The sequence below is a fragment of the Martes martes genome (assembly GCF_963455335.1).
Source record: "Martes martes genome assembly, chromosome: 11".
NCBI classification, from domain to species: domain Eukaryota; kingdom Metazoa; phylum Chordata; class Mammalia; order Carnivora; family Mustelidae; genus Martes; species Martes martes.
The window spans coordinates 38003286-38022662 of NC_137899.1; the positions used below are offsets into that span (position 1 = coordinate 38003286).

A 19377-nucleotide genomic window follows, 5' to 3' on the forward strand; every position below is an offset into this window, starting at 1 on the left:
CACTCTTTTTAGCCAATATAGCTAAAAGCACCAGAGGATCAGTGAGCCAACTTTCATGGGGATGGGTCTATCATTTTCATATTTCTAAGGCAACCTTCGTCTCTCACACTGCTGAATGATCAGAGATGCCAGAGTTAACTGCAGTTAAGCTATTTGCTGGCAGCACTATAGCATTAGAGACTGAAATGTTAATTTTTCAGCACTATATGAAATTCTGAATTCAAAGTATGAAAAGTGTTGTGAAGGGGAAGTTAGAGTATAACATGAACATTTTAAGTAGTTGGAAAGTTTAAGTATATGAAAGCTGAATTTTGACTAAGAAAAATTTTAGTTATCTGAAAAATTTACTTGTGTGGAGAATTCTGAGTTCTGTAATCATTACAGTTAATTATGTTTTAATAGGAAATAGAAAAGTAAGAGTAATGCTTTATAGAGTAGTTATATCCCAAGTTTGGACAATTTTCTACTTATGGACCTCATGCTATTTTCAGTGTTCATTTGCTAGTTTGGCAAAGAGAGGCAGTCAGTGGTGCCCTTGGCAGTGACGTTCATTTCTGCCTTTTCTGAAGGCAGCATCCTTTTCTGTACTAAAAGCTATACGAACGGAAACCATATTGAGAAACCTCAGGCAGCCAAATTGCCACATAAAGTTTTTTAGTACTATCATGATAATAATTTTGTGTTTGTGTAGCCATTCTATTTTGAATGCTGCCATATTAAGATATTATAGTAACACCAAAGTGAATTTTTAATTCAGGAATGCTGACTACTGAGAAGTTGCTTTCTTTATTAAAAGGTTTTTCTCAGCTCAGATCATTTTCATAGTACTGCTGTATAATACTCATAAGTTTTCCTGTAAACTGGAGGTATTCATGAACTTCTGGGAAGCCACCAAGGATAAAACCACATTTGACTTTGACTTAATATACAGTTAGGCAAACAAAACCCAAAGCTTTTAAACTAGACTTCATTTTTAGCTACATTTTAAGACTAAGACCTCTTGCTTCTTGCCAAGGATAGGGTATATATGTGTGTATGCATGTTTGTAGTAACTTCCAGTGAAATTCTGTTTCCTGGCTTTGTACTCAACTCTGTATCCCTTTTGTTTAGTATTTGTAAGTGCAGTTACATAGGCAAGACCTTTATTAATAATTGGCCCTGACCAATATATCTATCTATCTATATTGTATTTATATATAATGAAAATGGAATTAACCTTTGTTCAGAAGATAGTTGAAAAAACATCATTTTTAAACTTGCCAACAGTTAGACACCTGATAAATGATAAAGTCTAGACTGCCAGTTATATATTATTCCTGATATAGAACATAGAGTTGGTGACATTTTTCTTAAGGTTTCACTGTTAAAAAGAATGACAGTTGAGTTCTTTAAAGGGAACAACTGAATCTTTATCAATGGCTTATAGATCCTGATAGAGGAAGGGAGATAAAATTTATTGAGTACCATGGGATTGAGCCCCACTCAGCCCTGCGCTCAGCAGGGAGTGTGCTTGAGATTTTCCTTCCATCTCCCCCTCCCTCTCCTTCTAAAATACACCTTTAAAAAATTTTTGTTGAGTACCTACCTGTGACAGGCACTGTATTGCATACTAGATAATCATGACAATCTTGCAAGGTAGGTGATCTTATGCCTATTTTATAGATGAGGAAGTTAAGGTACAGAGAAGTTAAGGGATCTGTGCTATAACTAGGAAACTGTTAAACATGGGATTCCAACCCAGGTTGTTCTACTGTGCTGTACTCCTTCCATCAAATCAGGCATTGACAAACTACAACCCATAGGCCAAACCTCCTTGCCTATTTTTTTAAATGAAGTTTTATTGGAACTAAACTTTATCCATTCTGTGGCATTCCCTATGTCTTTCAAGCTCCAGTAGCAGAGTTGACCAGTTGCAACAGAGATCATATGATTCACAAAGCTTCAGATATCTCCTGTCTGGCCCTTTATAGAAGTTTGCTGTGAGTAGAAATATTAAGGAAACCAACTTTTGAAAGTAGGAAGGAGGAACTACCTGATGAAGTCTGCCAGCAAAGCTTAGAAAGCGTTCTGAGTTGTGCTGCCATTTTAACATCCAATTTGATAAATATTTGTGCAGGGCACAGGAATAGGTCCTTAGCGATAAGGAGAAGGCAAACATATGGTTGAGGCCTGTGAAGCTCATAAGTGATTAAAGAGGACAGACAGGTAAAGTAGGTACACTCCAACGATGATCACTATGATGTAAGCATATGGAGTGGACAGTTACTCCCCAAGAGATCAAGGAAGGTTCCCTAGAAGCTGATATTTGAGTTGGACTTCAAAGATGAGGTATTCGACAACTGTGAAAGATGAGGTGTTTGGCAGGTATGAGGGGGAATCTCTACCTTCCAAGCAAACAGACCAGTGAGGACAAAGGCACAGAAGCTTACCTGTGTGTCTCAGAGGATAAACAGTTCACTATAGCCAGAGTAGAGGATTTTTTGGAAAGGAGTATGGTTAGAGTTGAAGTTACCAATGTCAGTTGGGATTAAACTGTATAAGGACTAAAATTCCAGGCTAAGGAAATACTGTGTATATATTGTGTTTTACACATAGCATAAAATGATTCTTGAATTAAGTGTTATCTGTCTGTTTGTGGGCGTTGTAGCTGTGTGTTAGGATGTGTGTGTTACATTTGGAGATGATTTTTAAAGATCCATTAAGGCAAGGCATTTGTCAAAAATTGGAGCCAAAAGGGGCACCTGGCTGGCTTAGTCAGCAGAGCGTAGGACTCTTGATCTATAGGTCATGAGCCCGAGCCCCACGCTGGGCACAGAGATTACTTAAAAAAAAAAAAAAAAAAAAAAAAATGGAGCCTAAAGAACCATTTAGACCTCAGGCTCAGACGTGAATTTCTGAGACGTTCACCAGTTCCACAAGCCCATAAGTTAGTCATAGCATACCAGAATTGAAAAGGGAGCTTAGGAACCCTACATACATATACTCCATTATCCATTCAACAAATGTCTGATACTACTCTTGGGGCTGGATATGATAGTGAAGCAAACAAAGACTGCCTTCATGGAACTTATTTTGGAGGAGAGAGAAAATGAGTAAATCATTAGTTATTATATCATTATATATGTTTTATGAAGAAAAGATAAGCAGAGATAAAATATTAAAAAGTGGCCAAGGAAGGGCTCTTTGAGTCCTTCTCTCCATCTGAGAGAAGAACAGGTGTAAAGGCCCCAAGGCCAGAGCATGATTGTAAAAAAAAACTGGAAGAACCTGGCGATTCACAGACCTGTACCCCTGGGGATAAAAATACATTATATGTTTATTAAAATAAAAAAATTACAAAAAAAACTGGAAGGCAGACAATGTACCTCTAGAGCAACACCCTAAGGGGAAAAGAAGCAGGAGGTAAGGGAAGCGAGGGGACAGCTGAGGCCAGAATACACAGAGCCCTAAGGTCCATTTGGCCGGTGAGAAAATGAGACTGACTGATAGCCAAGGCCACATAGCAAGTGATAGCAAGGCCAGAGGGGCACCTGGGTGGCTCAGTCAGTTAAGCATCTGCCTTCGGCTCAGGTCATGATCCCAGAGTACTGGGATCAAGTTCCACATCGGTCTCCCTGCTCGGCAGGAAGCCTGCTTCTTCCTCTCCCACTGCCCGTGCTTGTGTTCCCCCGTTCACTGTGTCTCTCTCTGTCAAATAAATAAATAAAATCTTAAAAAAAAATAGCAAGGCCAGAATTGGTATCACCCTGGTTCATCTTCCCTTCATTTGCTTCCCTCATTGCTGGGGTCATTGAAAGATTAAAATATTATGTGTGTATACCTCAAGCATTCTGTAGAGAAGCTCTTCTTCAAAGGTGCATTTATGAATGCCTTCTTAATTTTTCTAATTATCTAATAGCTAATACTTCTTGGGTAGGTTTCTGTGTGCCAGGCACTGTGCTAAGTGTCTTTTTTTTTTTTAAGATTTTATTTATTTGTCAGAGAGAGAGAGAGAGTGAGCGAGCGAGCACTGATAGACGGAGGCAGAGGGAGAAGCAGGCTCCCTGCCGAGCAAGGAGCTCGATGTGGGACTCGATCCCAGGATGCTGGGATCATGACTTGAGCCGAAGGCAGCTGCTTGACCAACTGAGCCACCCAGGCGTTCCCTGTGCTAAGTGTCTTTTAAAAGTACTTACTACTGCATGTGAATCTACAATTACCTCAAAATAAAAAATTAAGAAACTGAAAAAGGAAACATTTGCTGGCACCTGCACCACCCTGTGCATTGCTTAGAGGTACTGTGAACTGAGTATGTGCGTTCGGTAATATAAATTTCAATTTTACTGAAGCATTAGACTTAGACAAGAACAATAAAATAGGTTCCCCATAATCTAATGAGGAAGACAGACAAACTGTTGGCTCTCCTTTCTATACCTATGATCTGTACGGTCATTAAAAATCAATACTTGTAACAAATAATACATTATATGTTAATAAAAAAAACAATACTTCTAAATCATTTCAGTTTTCTTATGATAGCAAGCCTAAATTGCTTTTCTTTCTTTCTCTCTCCTTTCTTTCCTTTCTTTCTTTTTAAGTAGGCTGCACACCCAGTGTGGAGCCCAGCACAGAGCTTAAACTCACAACCCCAAGATCAAGGCCTGAGCTGAGATCAAGAGTTGGACACTTAACCAACTGAACCACCCAGGCACCCCCTAAATTGCTTTTCTTCTTCTTTATTTTTGGTGAATAAAAGTTAACATTTCAATAGTATATTTATGACATTTAAACTATACCTTTAGTTGTATTAATTATGATTGCACTCAAAAAGTTTTTTGTTTATAATAAAGTAATATGGCTTACATTTTTAAAAAAAGATTTTATTTATCTATTTGAGAGAGAGACTGAGAGAGCATGAGTAGAGGGAAGAGGCAGAAGGAGGAGAAGCAGATTTCCCTCTTGGCAAGGAACCTGACATGGCTTATTCCAGGACCCTGAGATCATGACCTGATCCAAAGTCGGACACAACCCACTGAGCCACCCAGGCGCCCCTAGCTTACATTTTTAAAATCTGTTACAGTAATAGAATTAAGATAAAGGGAATTTTGTTGAGGGGTCAAGGGTGCATAGAGACCAGCTGCTACAGTGAGTAGTAACCTTACAGGAGGATGTAAGATTCCTCAGTAGATTCTCAATAGCTTGACATCATATTTCTGAAGGCCTTTATTGTCATTTGGTCAATCAAATTCAGCCTTTTTAAAAAAATAATTTTATTTAATTTTTTTTCAGTGATCCAAAATTCATTGTGCACCACACCTAGTGCTCCATACAAAATGTGCCCTCCACAATACCCACCACCAGGCTCACCTCCTCCACCCCCCGCCAAAACCCAGATTCAGCCTTTTTATCTCAAATCATTTTTCCTAAGGATCTATGCCAGTTTCATTTTACTATAATACTTTCTATTGTTACTGTTGCTAGTTGCTGAAATCTGCATGGATTTTTAGAAATGTCAGTTCTCCAATCTTTGCCATCTCAGTTCTTAAAAGAATAAAAGGTGAACATTAAGTCATGTTAATTTTTAATGAGTGATGTTTTCTTGGCATTATCTTTTGGGACAACCTGTATCTCATTAAGTGCCTATGACATTCTGACTTCCATATGAAGCATAAAAGAGTACCAAATACATTTCATGCAGGATTTCAGTGATCATCTTATGATCAATTTCAGGATAGGCTTTTTAGGTATCTAATGTGAAAGGCATTTACTTACAAGGCATTAAAGATTTTATGGTTAAATCTTGGGAGTATATGCTGATAGAATGATAGAATTTAAATGTAGTCCTTTCTATCTCTCTGATCTTACGAGTTTATTTAGTAAAAATTCAATACTACAAACATTCTTCATATAGAGAAATATAAGTTATTTCTTACATGGGTGTACTTTATAGTCTTTAGTAGAATAGAGGATATGTTGTGTCTTTATTTCTTATGAGTCATAGAACTTTATATACATTATTATGTTTAATCTTTACAGTGGCCTTCAGAAATGAGTATTATTTTCTTGTCAAGAAAATGGATGTTGTCATTAACGGACTTGCCAGGATTCTAGGTCTTTCTAGCTTAAAAGCTCTTTCAACTCACTACACCCCATTGTATTTAATCAGTCTGTCAGAGCAAACAGGATATATATAAAAGACCAAATTACACTGGCCAAGTTTAAAGTCAAAATAACTATCATATTAATACCATATAATAATCCTATAATTTCGGAAGTGGGAAATATCATTAAGAACTGTGATGATCTGAGATTAAGTTGAAAGCTGAAGCCAAACTTAGGGCAGGAATCTAAGGGTCCCATCCTACCTAGCTATTCAGCTTTACCTCAACTTATTTCCTTATGCAAATCCCCAACTCATTGTTTTTAAGAACACTTTTATGGTACAGCCTTACGTATGCATTTCCTAAGAATTTGACTATAATCTGTCATTTGTAGGAAGCCACTAAAGATTTTACAGAAGGTAAATCCAAAAGACGACCACTGCCCCTTCACCTGCATACTTCCATGTTCACATCCTAAACCTAAATCACTGAAGCTAACTCTACACCTTAGGCTCTAGAAGAGACACACCTTTTTCCTTATTCCTCTCTAAAAGAAATGTTAACATCATCCAATTTTAGGAATATAGTTGGGCCTCTAGGGTTTGTACATTTTGGTACAAAGTGGCAGGAATGTAATGAATTCAGATAGCTCGTCTTAACCTTTTCCCCCGTCTTTCTCTGTCTCTTCTCACCATCAGAGAAATCTAGGCCAGAGGAGCCAGTGGACCTTGTGATTTACACAGCATAGCTAAATACTCTAGGTTAAGAGAACGGATAGGGGTTAGAAGCTTTGTACCAAAATTAGTAGTAAGTAGCATTGATTTTTCTTAGAAGTGTCCTTCCTACTCATTTTCTAGTGAGGAATGGTTCTTCAAGGATTTGGGAATTTAAGATGTTGTTCCTATTTTATTACTTCTGTTATTTTATTCTGTTGGATAATTAATATCCAAGACTGCTCTGTTTCTACACTCTAAAGCTTTCAGGAAATACTATTCAAAATAGATCTATAATACAAATACTTTTTATCATGTCAATTTGTACCATCCTGGTCTATGAAACCATAATTTTTTTTTAAGACTTTATTTGTCAGTGAGAGAGAGCACAGCAGGGTGGGCAGCAAGCAGAGGGAGATGCAGGCTCCCCGCTGAGCAAGGATCCTGATGTGGGGCTCTATCCCAGGACCCTTGGATCATGGCCTGAGCTGAAGGCAGACACTTAACCAACTGAGCCACCCAGGCATCCTGAAACTATAATTTGTTAACTGGATTACCCTAGTATCCTCCCTATAGGTCATTCTCCCTATTTTTGTCTGTGTCTTCCTAAGGTCTATTCTAAACCCAGAAGCTAGAATTTTTTTTTCACCTTTTTATTTTGAAGTAGTTATAGACTTACAGAAAAGTTGCAAAAATAAGACAGAGAAGGGCGCCTGGGTGGCTCAGTAGGTTAAGTGTTCAACTCTAGATTTTAGCTCAGGTCATGATCTCAGGGTCCTGGGATCCAGCTCAGCACTGTGCTCCCTGCTCAGCAGGGAGTCTGCTTGTCTCCCTCTCCCTCTGCTTGCTCTGTCCTCTCAGATAAATAAATCTTAAAAAAAAAAAAAAAAAAAGTAGGGCCTAGAATTCCTGCCTACCCTTAACCCAGCTTGCCCTAATGTAAACTTCTTGCCTAACCATGCTGCAGTTATCAAAATTAAGAGGTTAACATTGGCTTGATATTAGTTAAACTATATACTTTATTTGGTTTGCACCAGTTTTCTGTTTATGACTTTGTCTTCTGTTATAAAATTCAATCTCAGATCCCACGTGGCATTTAGTTCTCACATTTCCTTAGTCTCTCCTAATCTGTGAACAGTTGTACAGTCCCTTCTTGTCTTTCATGGCCTTGACACTTTTTTGAAGAGTACTGGCCAGTTATTTTGTAGAATGTCGCTCAATTTGAGTTTATCTGGTACTTTCACATATTTAGGTGGGTGTTATGTGTCTTTTCATAAGAATATTACAGAAGTAAAGTGCTTTTTTTTTTTAGTGTGCTAAGTTAGGGAAAATGATGTCAATATGTTATTGGTGGTGTTAATCTTAATCACTTGGTGAAAGTGGTATTCCCATGTTTCTTCATTGTAAAGTTGCCACTTTTCACTTTGTGATTATTCAGTATCTCCCCTGAGGTATTTATATACTGTATACAAATAATCCTATTTTTCCTTAAACTTTCACTAACTAAAAAATCAGTCTACCCATTATAATAGAGTAAGAAAAAGAAAAGGCATGTATATATTAAAGGAAGAAATAAAACTGCCTCTATTCATAGAAGACATGGGCCTACTTTAGACAATCCCAGAATATCTACCAAAAAACTTCTAGAATAAGTGCATTTAGCAAATTCATAGTTTACAAGGTCTAATATATGAATTCGGTTGTATTTCTATATACTAGAAATGAACAGTAGGAACTTAAAATTTTGTATAGTACTATTTATAATAATAGCACACCTCGAAAATAAATACTTAGGTATCTAACAAAATATGTATGCCATTTGTATGATACAACCAACATACAAAACACTGATTAAAAAAATCAGTCAAAGTAGACATAAGTAAATTGACAGAAATACCATGTGCATGGATTGGAACACTCAGTATTATTAAAGATGTCAGTTCTTCCAGTAATCAAGATAATACAGTAATCAAGATAATACATGCTAAAAGAATCAATACACAGAGGGGCATCTGGGTGGCTCAGTGGGTTGGCCTCTGCCTTTAGCTCAGGTCATGATCCCAGGGTCCTGGGATTGAGCCCTGCCTTGGGCTCTCTGCTCAGTGAGGAGCCTGCTTCCCCTACCTCTCTTCTGCCTGCCTCTCTGCCTACTTGTGATCTCTGTCTATCAAATAAATAAATAAAATCTTAAAAAAAAAAAAAAAGAATAGACACACAGAAAAATGAAACAGAATAGGGTCCAGAATTGGATGCACACAAGTATAGTCAACTGTTTTTTTTTAATTGAGATACTGTTGATATACAGTATTATATTAGTTTCACCAATCTGTTGTCTATGTCTATGAGCTTAGTGGTTTTTGTTTGGTTGGTTGATTTTGATGATTTCACATATAAGTGAGATCATACAGTATCTTTCTTTGTCTGACTTGTTCAACTGAGCATAATGTCCTCAAGTTCCAACCATTTGTCACCAATGGCAAGATTTCGTTTTTTTTTTAAAGATTTCATTTATTTATTTGACAGAGATCCCAAGTAGGCAGAGAGGCAGGCAGAAGAGAGGTGGGGGAAGCAGGCTCCTCACTGAGCAGAGAGCCCGATGCAGGGCTCAATCCCAGGACCTTGGGATCATGACCTGAGCCGAAGGTAGAGGCTTTAACCCCCTGAGCCACCCAGGTGCCCCAAGATTTCATTTTTTATATGGCTGAATAATATTCTATTATAGATATATAGATAGATGCACATTTTCTTTATGTATTCATCCACTGTTGGACACTTAGATTGTTTCCATATTTTGGATATTGTAAATAGTGCTGCATGGGGGTGCATGTATGTTTTCAAGTTAGTGATTCTGTTTTCTTTTGGGTAAACACCTAGAATTGCTGGATCATATGGTAGTTCTATTTTTAATTTTTGGAGGAGCCACCATAGTGATTTCTCTAGTGACTACCTCAATATATGTTCCCACCAGTAGTGTACTGGTGCTCCCTTTTCTTCACATCCTCACCAACACTTGGTATTTCTTCTCTTTTTCATAATAGCCATTCTAACAGATACGAGATGATGTCTCTTTATGGCTTTTATTTGCATTTCCCTGATGATTAGTGATGGTGACCACCTTTTCATGCACCTGTTGGCTTTATATCTGAATGTCTTTGGAAAAATGTCTATCCAGATTCTCTGTCCATCTTTTGATTGGATTTTTTTTGTTATTGAGTTGACTGAATTCTTTATGTATTTTATATATTAGCCCCTTATCAGGTAAATGATTTGCAAATATTTTCTTCCATTATGTAGGTTGCCTTTTCATTTTGTTGATGGTTTCCTTTGCTGTGTAGAAGCTGTTAAGTTTGATATTAATGCCTCTTCTTTATTATTCCTTTTGGTGTCTTTGCCAAAAAAACATTGTTGAAAGTGATGTCAAGGAGTTTGCCACCTGTTTTCTTCTAGGAGTTTGGTGGTTTTCAGGTTTTACATTCATGTCTATAATCCATTTTCAGTTAATTTTTTGTGTATAGTGTAAAAGAGTGATCTAGTCTTATTCTTTTGCATGCGGCTGTCCAGTGTTCCCAATACCATTTATTAAAGAGACTGTATTTTCCGGATGATATATTCTTGGGTTCTTTGTCATAAATTAATTGACCATATTTGCATGGGTTTATTTCCTGGGCTCTCTATTCTGTTCCATTGATCTGTGTGTCTGTTTTTAATGCCCATTCCATACTGTTCTGATTATGTAGCTTTGTAATATAGCTTGAAATCCAGAAGTATGATGCCTCCAGTTTTGTTCTTTTTTCTCAAGATGGTTTTAGCTATCTTGGGTCTTTTGTGGTTCCATACAAAGTTTAGGATTCTTCTGTTTCTGTGAAAAATGCCATTGGAATTTTTATAGGGATTGTACTGAATCTGTAGATTACTTTGGGTCATACAGATATTTTAACAATATTAATTCTCCTGATCCATGAGCATAGAATATCTTTCCATTTATTTCCATCTTCAGTTTCTTTCATCAGTGTCTTATATTTTTTAGTGTATAGATCTTTCACCTCCTCGGTTAAGTTTAATCCTAGGTATTTTATTCTTTTTGATGTAGTTGTGAATGGAATTGTTCTCTTAATTTCTCTTTCTGATAGTTCATTATTAGTTTATAGAAAGAGAGAACAGATTTTTATATATTGATTTTGTATCGTGCTGTTTTACTGAATTCATTTATTTGAATAGTTTTTGGCAGAGTCTTCAGGATTTTCTACATAAAGTATATCATCTGCAAATATAGTGACAGTTTTACTCCTTTTTAAAAAAATTTGGGTCTTTTATTTCTTTTTCTTGCCTAACTGCTTTGGCTAGGGCTTTCAAAATTATGTTGAATAAAAGTGGCCAAGAGTGTACATTCTTGTCTTTTTACTGAATCTAGAGGGAAAGGTTTCATCTTTTCATTACTGAATATGATGGTAGCTGTAGACATTTCATGTATGGCCTTGTGTTGAGGTATGTTCTCTCTCTATCCACTTTGTTAGTTTCTGTCATGACCAGATGTTGAATTTTATAACATACTTTTTTTGCATCTATTGGGATGATCATATGATTTTTATCTTTAATTTTGTTTATGTGGTGTATCACTTTGTTTGATTGGCAGATGTTGAACCACAATTGCATCTCTGGAGTAAATCCCATTTGATTGTGGTATATGATCCTTTTAATCTATTGTTGAATTCACTTTGCTACTCAGTTGGTTTTTGGTAAGTACAAAGGCAATTCAGTGGAGAAAGGACACTCTTTTTAATAAATGGGGCTGGAACTATTGGATATCTGTCCATAAAACATAATGAACCTCAGTCCATACCTCAACCTTATATAGAAATTAATTCACAATGGATCATGGACTTAAATGGGGAACCTAAAACTAAAAAAAAACTTCCAAGGGAATATATATGAGAAAAATCCCTGTGACATGAGTTAGGCAGAGTTTTACATATGACTCCAAAAACCCAGCCCATAAAAGGAAAAAAAATGATAAATTTTACTTCATCAAAATTTAAGACTTTTGGCCTGTGAACACTGTTAAGAGACTGAAAAGAGAAGCTACAGACTGGAAGAAATATTTCAAATCACATTTCTAACATAGAACTTTTTTTTATAGAATGTATAAGGAACTCAAATTCAACAGTATTCCATCTTAAGAATTGTCAAAAGATCTAAACAGACATTTTAGATATATAATCAAGATACACTCATGGCACATAAGCATATCAAAGCATGATCCATATTGTTAATCATTAGGAAAATGGATATTAAAACCGTTATGTGATACCACCATACATACATCCATTAGGATGGCTGCCAAAAGAACAAAAAGGGGGGGGGGAAACTCCCCCAAAACTGATAATTCCAAATGCTAACTGAGATACAGAGCAACTTTAACATGACCAATAGGAATGAGTTGGTACATCTGCTCTGGAAAACAGTTTCGTGGTTTCTTATGAAGTTAAACAACTCACTTACCACATATCCCAGTATTTCCATTCTTGGATATTTGCCCAGGAGAAATTAAAGCATACATTCACATAAAACTTGTATGTGAATGTTATGATAGCTTTATTAACAATTTTCAAAAACTGGAAACAACCAACATGTCCTTTAATATGTGAAAAATCAGTGGTACATCCATGCAGTGGAATGCTACTCAGCAATAAAAATGAATGAATGCATTTTTCTAAAACTGCTAAATCCTGAGAAAGATGTAGCTCCAAACCTGTAATCACTCCTTGTTACACACACAATAAAATCAAAGCCTTACAGTGCTTTTCTCTTTAGCCCCACCACAATATAAATTCCATAGGCGCAATGATATTTGTGTTTGTTCTTTGTATTTGTTGACTGAAGAAAGTAGATATTAATACTGCTGGTTTACAGATGAGGAAACATATCAAAAGTTAAGTTACTTGAATTTGAGCACAAGTCTTTCCAATTCCTACACTTCTTGCCATCACAGTGCTTGCCATTACCTTTGGCTTAGCATAGTTTCAAAACTAACCCATGGTCCTCAAGTCTGACCTGCATGTTATAATCAGCTAGGAGGTTATTAAAATTCTCTTTCTGGCCTTTTGGTCCTTAGGTGAAATCATCTCTCCAGGTGATTCTGATGCATAGTGACAAATGAAAATAATTACAGATTAATATGTTTGTTGAATTAGTGAATGAACGGACTTGATAGCTTAATATATGACTTTCCCACATGGTTTTTGTCTGCTGTAGTATATTGACTTTTCCTGGCTTTTTTCCTTCTATCCTTATTTCTTTTTTCTTTTTTACCTTATGCTTTGAAACTTCTCTTAGAGTCTGTTTTTAAACTATCCTCTCCTCTTCTCTAAGTATTAATGCAGTAACAATTAGAACATTTCTGCAGATGTAGAGAGTTCTGGAATCTTCTTCCTTGAGGTACATCTCTCTGATTTCAACCTAAAGTGCAGTGGTCTTGGGACTTACTATTTGAATGAATTTCTACTTGTTTCTCTTCTAAAGAGACGTTTAGTTGTAGATTTACAATTGTTACTCTTATCAATAGTGCAAACAGTTGCAGAGGGATGAATTAGAAGTAGATGATCAATGTGTGTGATGGGTTTTCTTCTAGGTAGATGAAGAGTGGGAACCAATTATTTCATTTAGATCAACAACTTCAATTCATAATTATGACTTTAAAAATAATTTACTTTTGTGGAGACAGAGAAGCTAAGAGCAACTTATTTCTGAAAAACTTTATATTCTATAAAAGATTTCTGGGAGTAGTTTATTAATTTAGGTGCACTTGAAATTTTGTTGCAGATTATTAACCTGTGGAAAGGGAAGTAAATTGAGAGAACGATTTAAAGCAAGTGTTATAGAGCCCTTCACAATTAAAATTAATCAGAAGTTAAGGAAAGCTTTCTAGAGTCCATTGATAAGCTATATTTTTCTTACTTTTTTCATTAAATAACTTATTGAGTGCTGTATTTTACCACTGAAAGATGATGAAATTTTGCGTAGATTTTCCTGTAAAACTTAAAGCCCTAAATAAGGAATTATTTTCACCTCTTTGATAATCCTTCACCTGTCTTATGAAGCTCTATACTTAGATTTATTTTAAAATTGAGGAAATAGTACTTAAGAGTTTGATTCAAACAAAGAGGGAACAGTCACTTCAGGTTATACTAACTGTGGCTATGAAAAAGTTAAAGGACACATCTGGCAAATTTCTAGCTAAGACTTGTGAGAATAATCTGAGGGAATGGAGCTATAACTTTGAAATGATGCATTTCCTGCTGACTTTCAGGCTTATTAAACTCAAATTTTAAAAATGAAACAGACTTGAAAATAACTGAGAACCACAAAAAGGTTTCTAGATGCCATTATGCTTTTCACCATGAGTGACAGTAATGTTTAATGCACATTTAGAGTATTATTGATTTTTTAAAATATTTTATTTATTTATTTGTGTGAGAGAGAGAGCACGAGAGCACAAACAGGGGGAGAGAGCACAAGTTGTCAGTCAGAAGAAGAAGCAGACTCTCCCTGCTGAGCAGGGAGCCCAATGCAGACTTGGTCCCAGGGTCCTGGAATTATGACCTGAGCCAAAGGCAGACACTTATCTGACTGAGCCACCCAGGCGCCCCAGAGTGTTATTGATTTTTTTAAAGTATCTTGTTATTTTAAATATATACCCCAAGATATCATTAATTTCTTCCATATTTCTTTTTTCACATTTTGGATAGAATTTACTTTTCTTACACAACATTTGCTAAAGTACAAAGCAAATCAAAGAAAATGTGTTGTTTATTAATCTGATCCCAAACTCCAAAAATGTTTTATCATTTGAGCTGCAATTGAATAGGGAAGAAACATAAGACCAAACAACTGTAAGTTTTCAAATTCTTAGGAAAGACCCTTTAGAATTTACATGCTATGTTTTATATTTGGTTATAGATTGAAATATATAATAAACTGAATGGAGTTCTCATTAAGAATAACAAATCCTTAAAATACTTAATGCAGTTCTACAGAACACAGATTATTTCACTGAGAATAAACAGATGACTCCTAGATCCTTTGAAAAACAAAAGAAAAAAAATCCAGGGTATCCCTAAAAAATCCCCAAAGTGTCTTTGGTATACTATGATAGTGTAAGTGTCAGAGGGAAGGATTTTCTTTTCTCATTCTAGATGAAATGATGAAGGAATAGTACTCAGAGATTGAGCAACCATCTGAAAAATTAAATAAAAAATTTTAAATTATGTAGTGATCCAATTTATATGTATACATACTTATACTGTATATATGATGTATAAAACAAATATTTATATACATTATAAATAGGGTGGTTATTTGTCAAAATGATAACTATGATTATCTTCCAGTTATCTTTTGTCTTTCTTCACTCATTCTACTATGTGTACGTATTGCATATTTAAAGTAAAAATGTCAGTAACAAAGAGCCCTTAAAAGACTGAAATGCTGACCTCATTAAGTATAGATGTGGGCCAGAAAATACTGCTCTTGTAAGTCAGTAGTTAACACCTTTCTCTAAAATAGGTTTAGCAGATGTCTTTCCCTGCCTGTTCACCTTTATCTCCATACTCAGATATAACCATTTGCCTGGAGAGAGTTACAAGGGTTTTATACAGTGGTGTGTGCACATTGAAATCACCCAAGTTGCTGAAATACCAGTGCCCTTGTGCTACTCCCGGGAACAGATTTAATTACTCTGGAGTATAGCTTGGCTAATGGGACTCTTTGAAGTTCTCCAGGTTAATCAGTGTACAGCCAAGGAAGGATGAGAAACTCTGTTTTATAGAAAACTTAAAAAAAAAAAAACTCATTTGTTTTTCAGCCCGTTAATTTGTATTCTGTTGAAACTGTTACTACCCTGTATAAAACTTGTATTGAAAAAGTATATATTATTTTCAGCTGTTTTCTTAAATAAGCTATGTTTTAATGTCCAGCCTGCCGCTGAGTTAATTAGGTATTATGATGGACTGTTATATTCTGCCTCTATCTTTTCCTCCCTCCTGTCTGTCTTCCATGCTGTCCAAATGGTTAATTTTCGGAAGCATAAAATTATTCCGTCACTGCCATGCATAATATCCATTCTTTACAGATGAAAGTATAAGTTTCTAAGTGGCCCCAACGTATTTTCAGTTTTATCTTCTGTTATTTCAAAACTAGAGATCCTGAGCTCCATGTGTATTGACCATTCCTTGAGTAGTCCTTTTATTTCATACCTGCCTTCACATATGCTATTTCCTTTATCACTAATTTCGATCATAGTTCAAGAGTAGATTCAGAAACATTTATTGGAATGGAGCGAAAGTAGCCTTTATTATTGAGCATACTAGCCAAGGATTGTGGGGTTTTTTTTAAACTGTAACTTAACGCCTATTCTGAAGTTCATATGTGAGCAAAATTTCCTACATTTTTCACGCCCCCAAATTGGCTGAGTCTATTTTATACATAATTTATACAGAGATTTAAGTGTATTCAACCATAAAATTAAGTCAAGTTATTTCCTGCCAATGTGAAAAGGAAAATTGAAGGGCTTATACATGTAGATAAGTTTCATAGTACAATGTGGCGCCTGTGAAACCTTAACAGTTTCTGTTGGGTAAATGTTAGTTTAATAAGAAGTTGATTTGGGCAATGTTAAAAATTTGAGGTGTTTTTTCTATTAAGATAAATTTGGGGGCACCTGGGTGGCTCAGTGGGTTAAAGCCTCTGCTTCAGCCCAGGTCATGATCCCAGGGTCCTGGGATGGAGCCCCGCATCTGGCTCTCTGCTCAGCGGGGGGCCTGCTTCCCTTTCTCTCTCTCTCTGCCTGCCTCTCTTCCTACTTGTGATCTCTGTCAAATAAATTAAAAAAAAATAAAATCTTAAAAAAAAAAAGATAAATTTGGTAAAATGTAATTTAGTTTGCTCCCTTACATATGCTTCCTAGGCTTTTTTAGTGTTCCTAATTGTGTTATTATTTATTTAGGATACTGCTTTGTAACTTATGTTTTACAATCTAATTTGATAATATTTTTTCCCATTAGAATGTGAAACATGTTGCAGAAACATTCAAGAAGTGGCTGAAGGGGGAAGGAAAAAAGTGCCACAGCCTATCAGAAAAAAACAAAAGAAAACATGGGAAATACAACCACCAAATTCCGTAAAGCACTTATCAATGGTGATGAAAACCTGGCCTGCCAAATTTATGAAAACAACCCTCAGCTGAAAGAATCTCTTGATCCAAATACATCTTATGGGGAGCCCTACCAGCACAATACTCCATTACACTATGCTGCTAGACACGGAATGAATAGAATACTAGGGTAAGTATTACTGTAAACCAATTAATGATAAATTAGTGAAAGGAAAAAAAGCCTTGATTTTGGAAAACACATACATACATGCATGTTATATTGTAGTGAATCAGACTTTCTTTTTTTTTTTTTTTTTTAAGGTTTATTTATTTATTTAAGTTATTTATTTTAGAGAGAGTTCAAGGGGCAGGGGGTGGTTAGGGTGATCATAGAGAAACTCAAGCAGACTCTGCCTACTGCCAAACCCAACATGGAACTCTGTCTCACAACCTGAGATTACAATGTGAGCCAAAACCAAGACTCAGATGCCTAAATCAGACCAAAAGTTTTAATAGGTTGGATCACATATTCTTGTGGCTGTAAATACATTTTGATCCTCAATATGTTTCGTAGTATGATATCTTGATAATAGGTTAGTGTTTAATTTACAGCATTTGAATTCAAGGAAAGTACTTATCAGCTATCCAAATATTGCAGGGAATGGGACTTACAGCAAAATTTTCAGTTCTGGTTAGCTAGTTAAACTTGAAAAAACAGATGTATTTGCCTTATCTAGTCATGATGGAGTTTGAGTTTCCTTTCTTTTTAATGGGCTTTAGTTACTTGAAAAAGCTTCAAAAAGCAAAACATTTCCTTAAAATTGAAAATACTGAGAAAACTTAAAATCTCTCCAACAAGAAAGCATTAGTTGATGGCAAACATGCTTATATGAAGATTCTTACCTCATTACATGAGAATTAAATTTTATATTTGCTACCTTATAAAATGAGGGAAGCAGAGGATAGTAGTTCTAAAACAGATTTAGTGTTTTAAGAAGTAGATTATGCAGCTGTAACAGTCTGATGCCAAAAGAGAAAGGGACACTTCTTTGCTTATTACATGGTGAAATAAAATTGATAAAGCAGTATTCAGAACTCTTTAGAACTTGATAAAGTTTGGCCTTTTTTTGTATTTCTTTTAATATACATTGTCCAAATCAAGCTGCTCCTTTTGGTTTTCTTGAAACATGTTATGTATGCTCTGTTTGCCATGTGCGTGCTGCTCTCCCTGCCAGGAGTCCCCTCCCTGACTCCTCTCAGCTTTCTCTTTATCTGTCTTACCCTTCCTTCAAGGCCCTGAGCAGGATTTATCTGTCTCCTTAGCCAATAACAACCCAAAGGAACCTCAGTCTTTTCTTTTTTAACTTCTGTGGCTTTTTTTGTTTGTATGTATTACTTATTTGATATATACTACTGTATCATTGTGCTTTATAATTTTGTATATCTTCTCTCTACCTAAATTACTACTTTTTAAAAATTGTACCTTCTTTGTACTTCTAGCATCTAGCATAATATCCTATACAAAGTAAATAAAAGTTTTATGAAATTGTCGCACAAGGAAATATTTATGATGAGGATTTGTGAATGAGAGAAATTCCTTGAGTGAGTTTAAGTCGTCCAGACCCGTTATCAAGTAGGCATCTCTGTAACCTCTTAAAACTAAAGTCAGTATTTCTTGGTTTAGTGGGTATTTCCATAACCTCTCCTTTTTGCATTTAGTTTTTGTTTCCATTTCTCTAAAGATACCTACTTCGAAGCCACCACCAATTCATCTTGTTTGAAATTTTATATTTTTGGTTTTTCCCTGTGTTGATGACACTAATATATTGTGCTGAGGCACAATACATGAGGCATAATACGTTATATGAGTGCTTACTGTTTTCTAGTCAGTATTAACAGTGTCTGTGTACATTATCTCATTTAATCCTCATTAGAACTCTGTGAGGTAGTTTGCTATCTGCATTTTAGAGGTGAGAAAACTGAAGCACAGAAAATTAAGCAACTTGTCAGATCTCTAACAACTTAAAATTATAAAGCTAATTGCCCAGGCAGATGACTGTAGGCTTTAGGTTTTGTTACCACTGTGATAGCCTCATATCTCTTTGGTCTGATAAACCTATGTGTCAGGCCTGCCTAAGCCACTTATTAGCAAGGCAAGTTATTTCATCACTCTGGGCTTAAGTTCCTTTATCTGTAAAATAGATATCTATTATATACAGTTTGTGGGACAATTAATTAATGTGTTATATGTCTATCATGCTGCCTAGGATACAGTATGTACTTAATAATGTTATTGCTTCTCATTTCTGTAACCCTAAATATATTCAGGTAATCCTTGACTTACTCTTCCTTACCTAACCTGCTACTAATAGAAAGTTCACTAAGTTTTATCTCTAGAGTTCACGTCTTTCCATTCCGTTGCCCCAAGCTTAGCTCA

The 19377-nt window shown here is 35.7% G+C and overlaps 1 protein-coding gene across 1 annotated transcript in view; it reads left to right on the forward strand.

Annotated features, from left to right (window-relative positions):
• Nucleotides 1-19377, forward strand: part of ANKIB1 (ankyrin repeat and IBR domain containing 1) — a 153525-nt gene that overhangs the window by 38418 nt on the left and 95730 nt on the right. The window contains exon 2 of the mRNA XM_080818598.1: nucleotides 16852-17130. Coding sequence (XP_080674724.1) covers nucleotides 16943-17130 — 188 coding nt within the window. The 5' untranslated portion in view covers nucleotides 16852-16942. The remainder of the gene's footprint in view (nucleotides 1-16851; nucleotides 17131-19377) is intronic.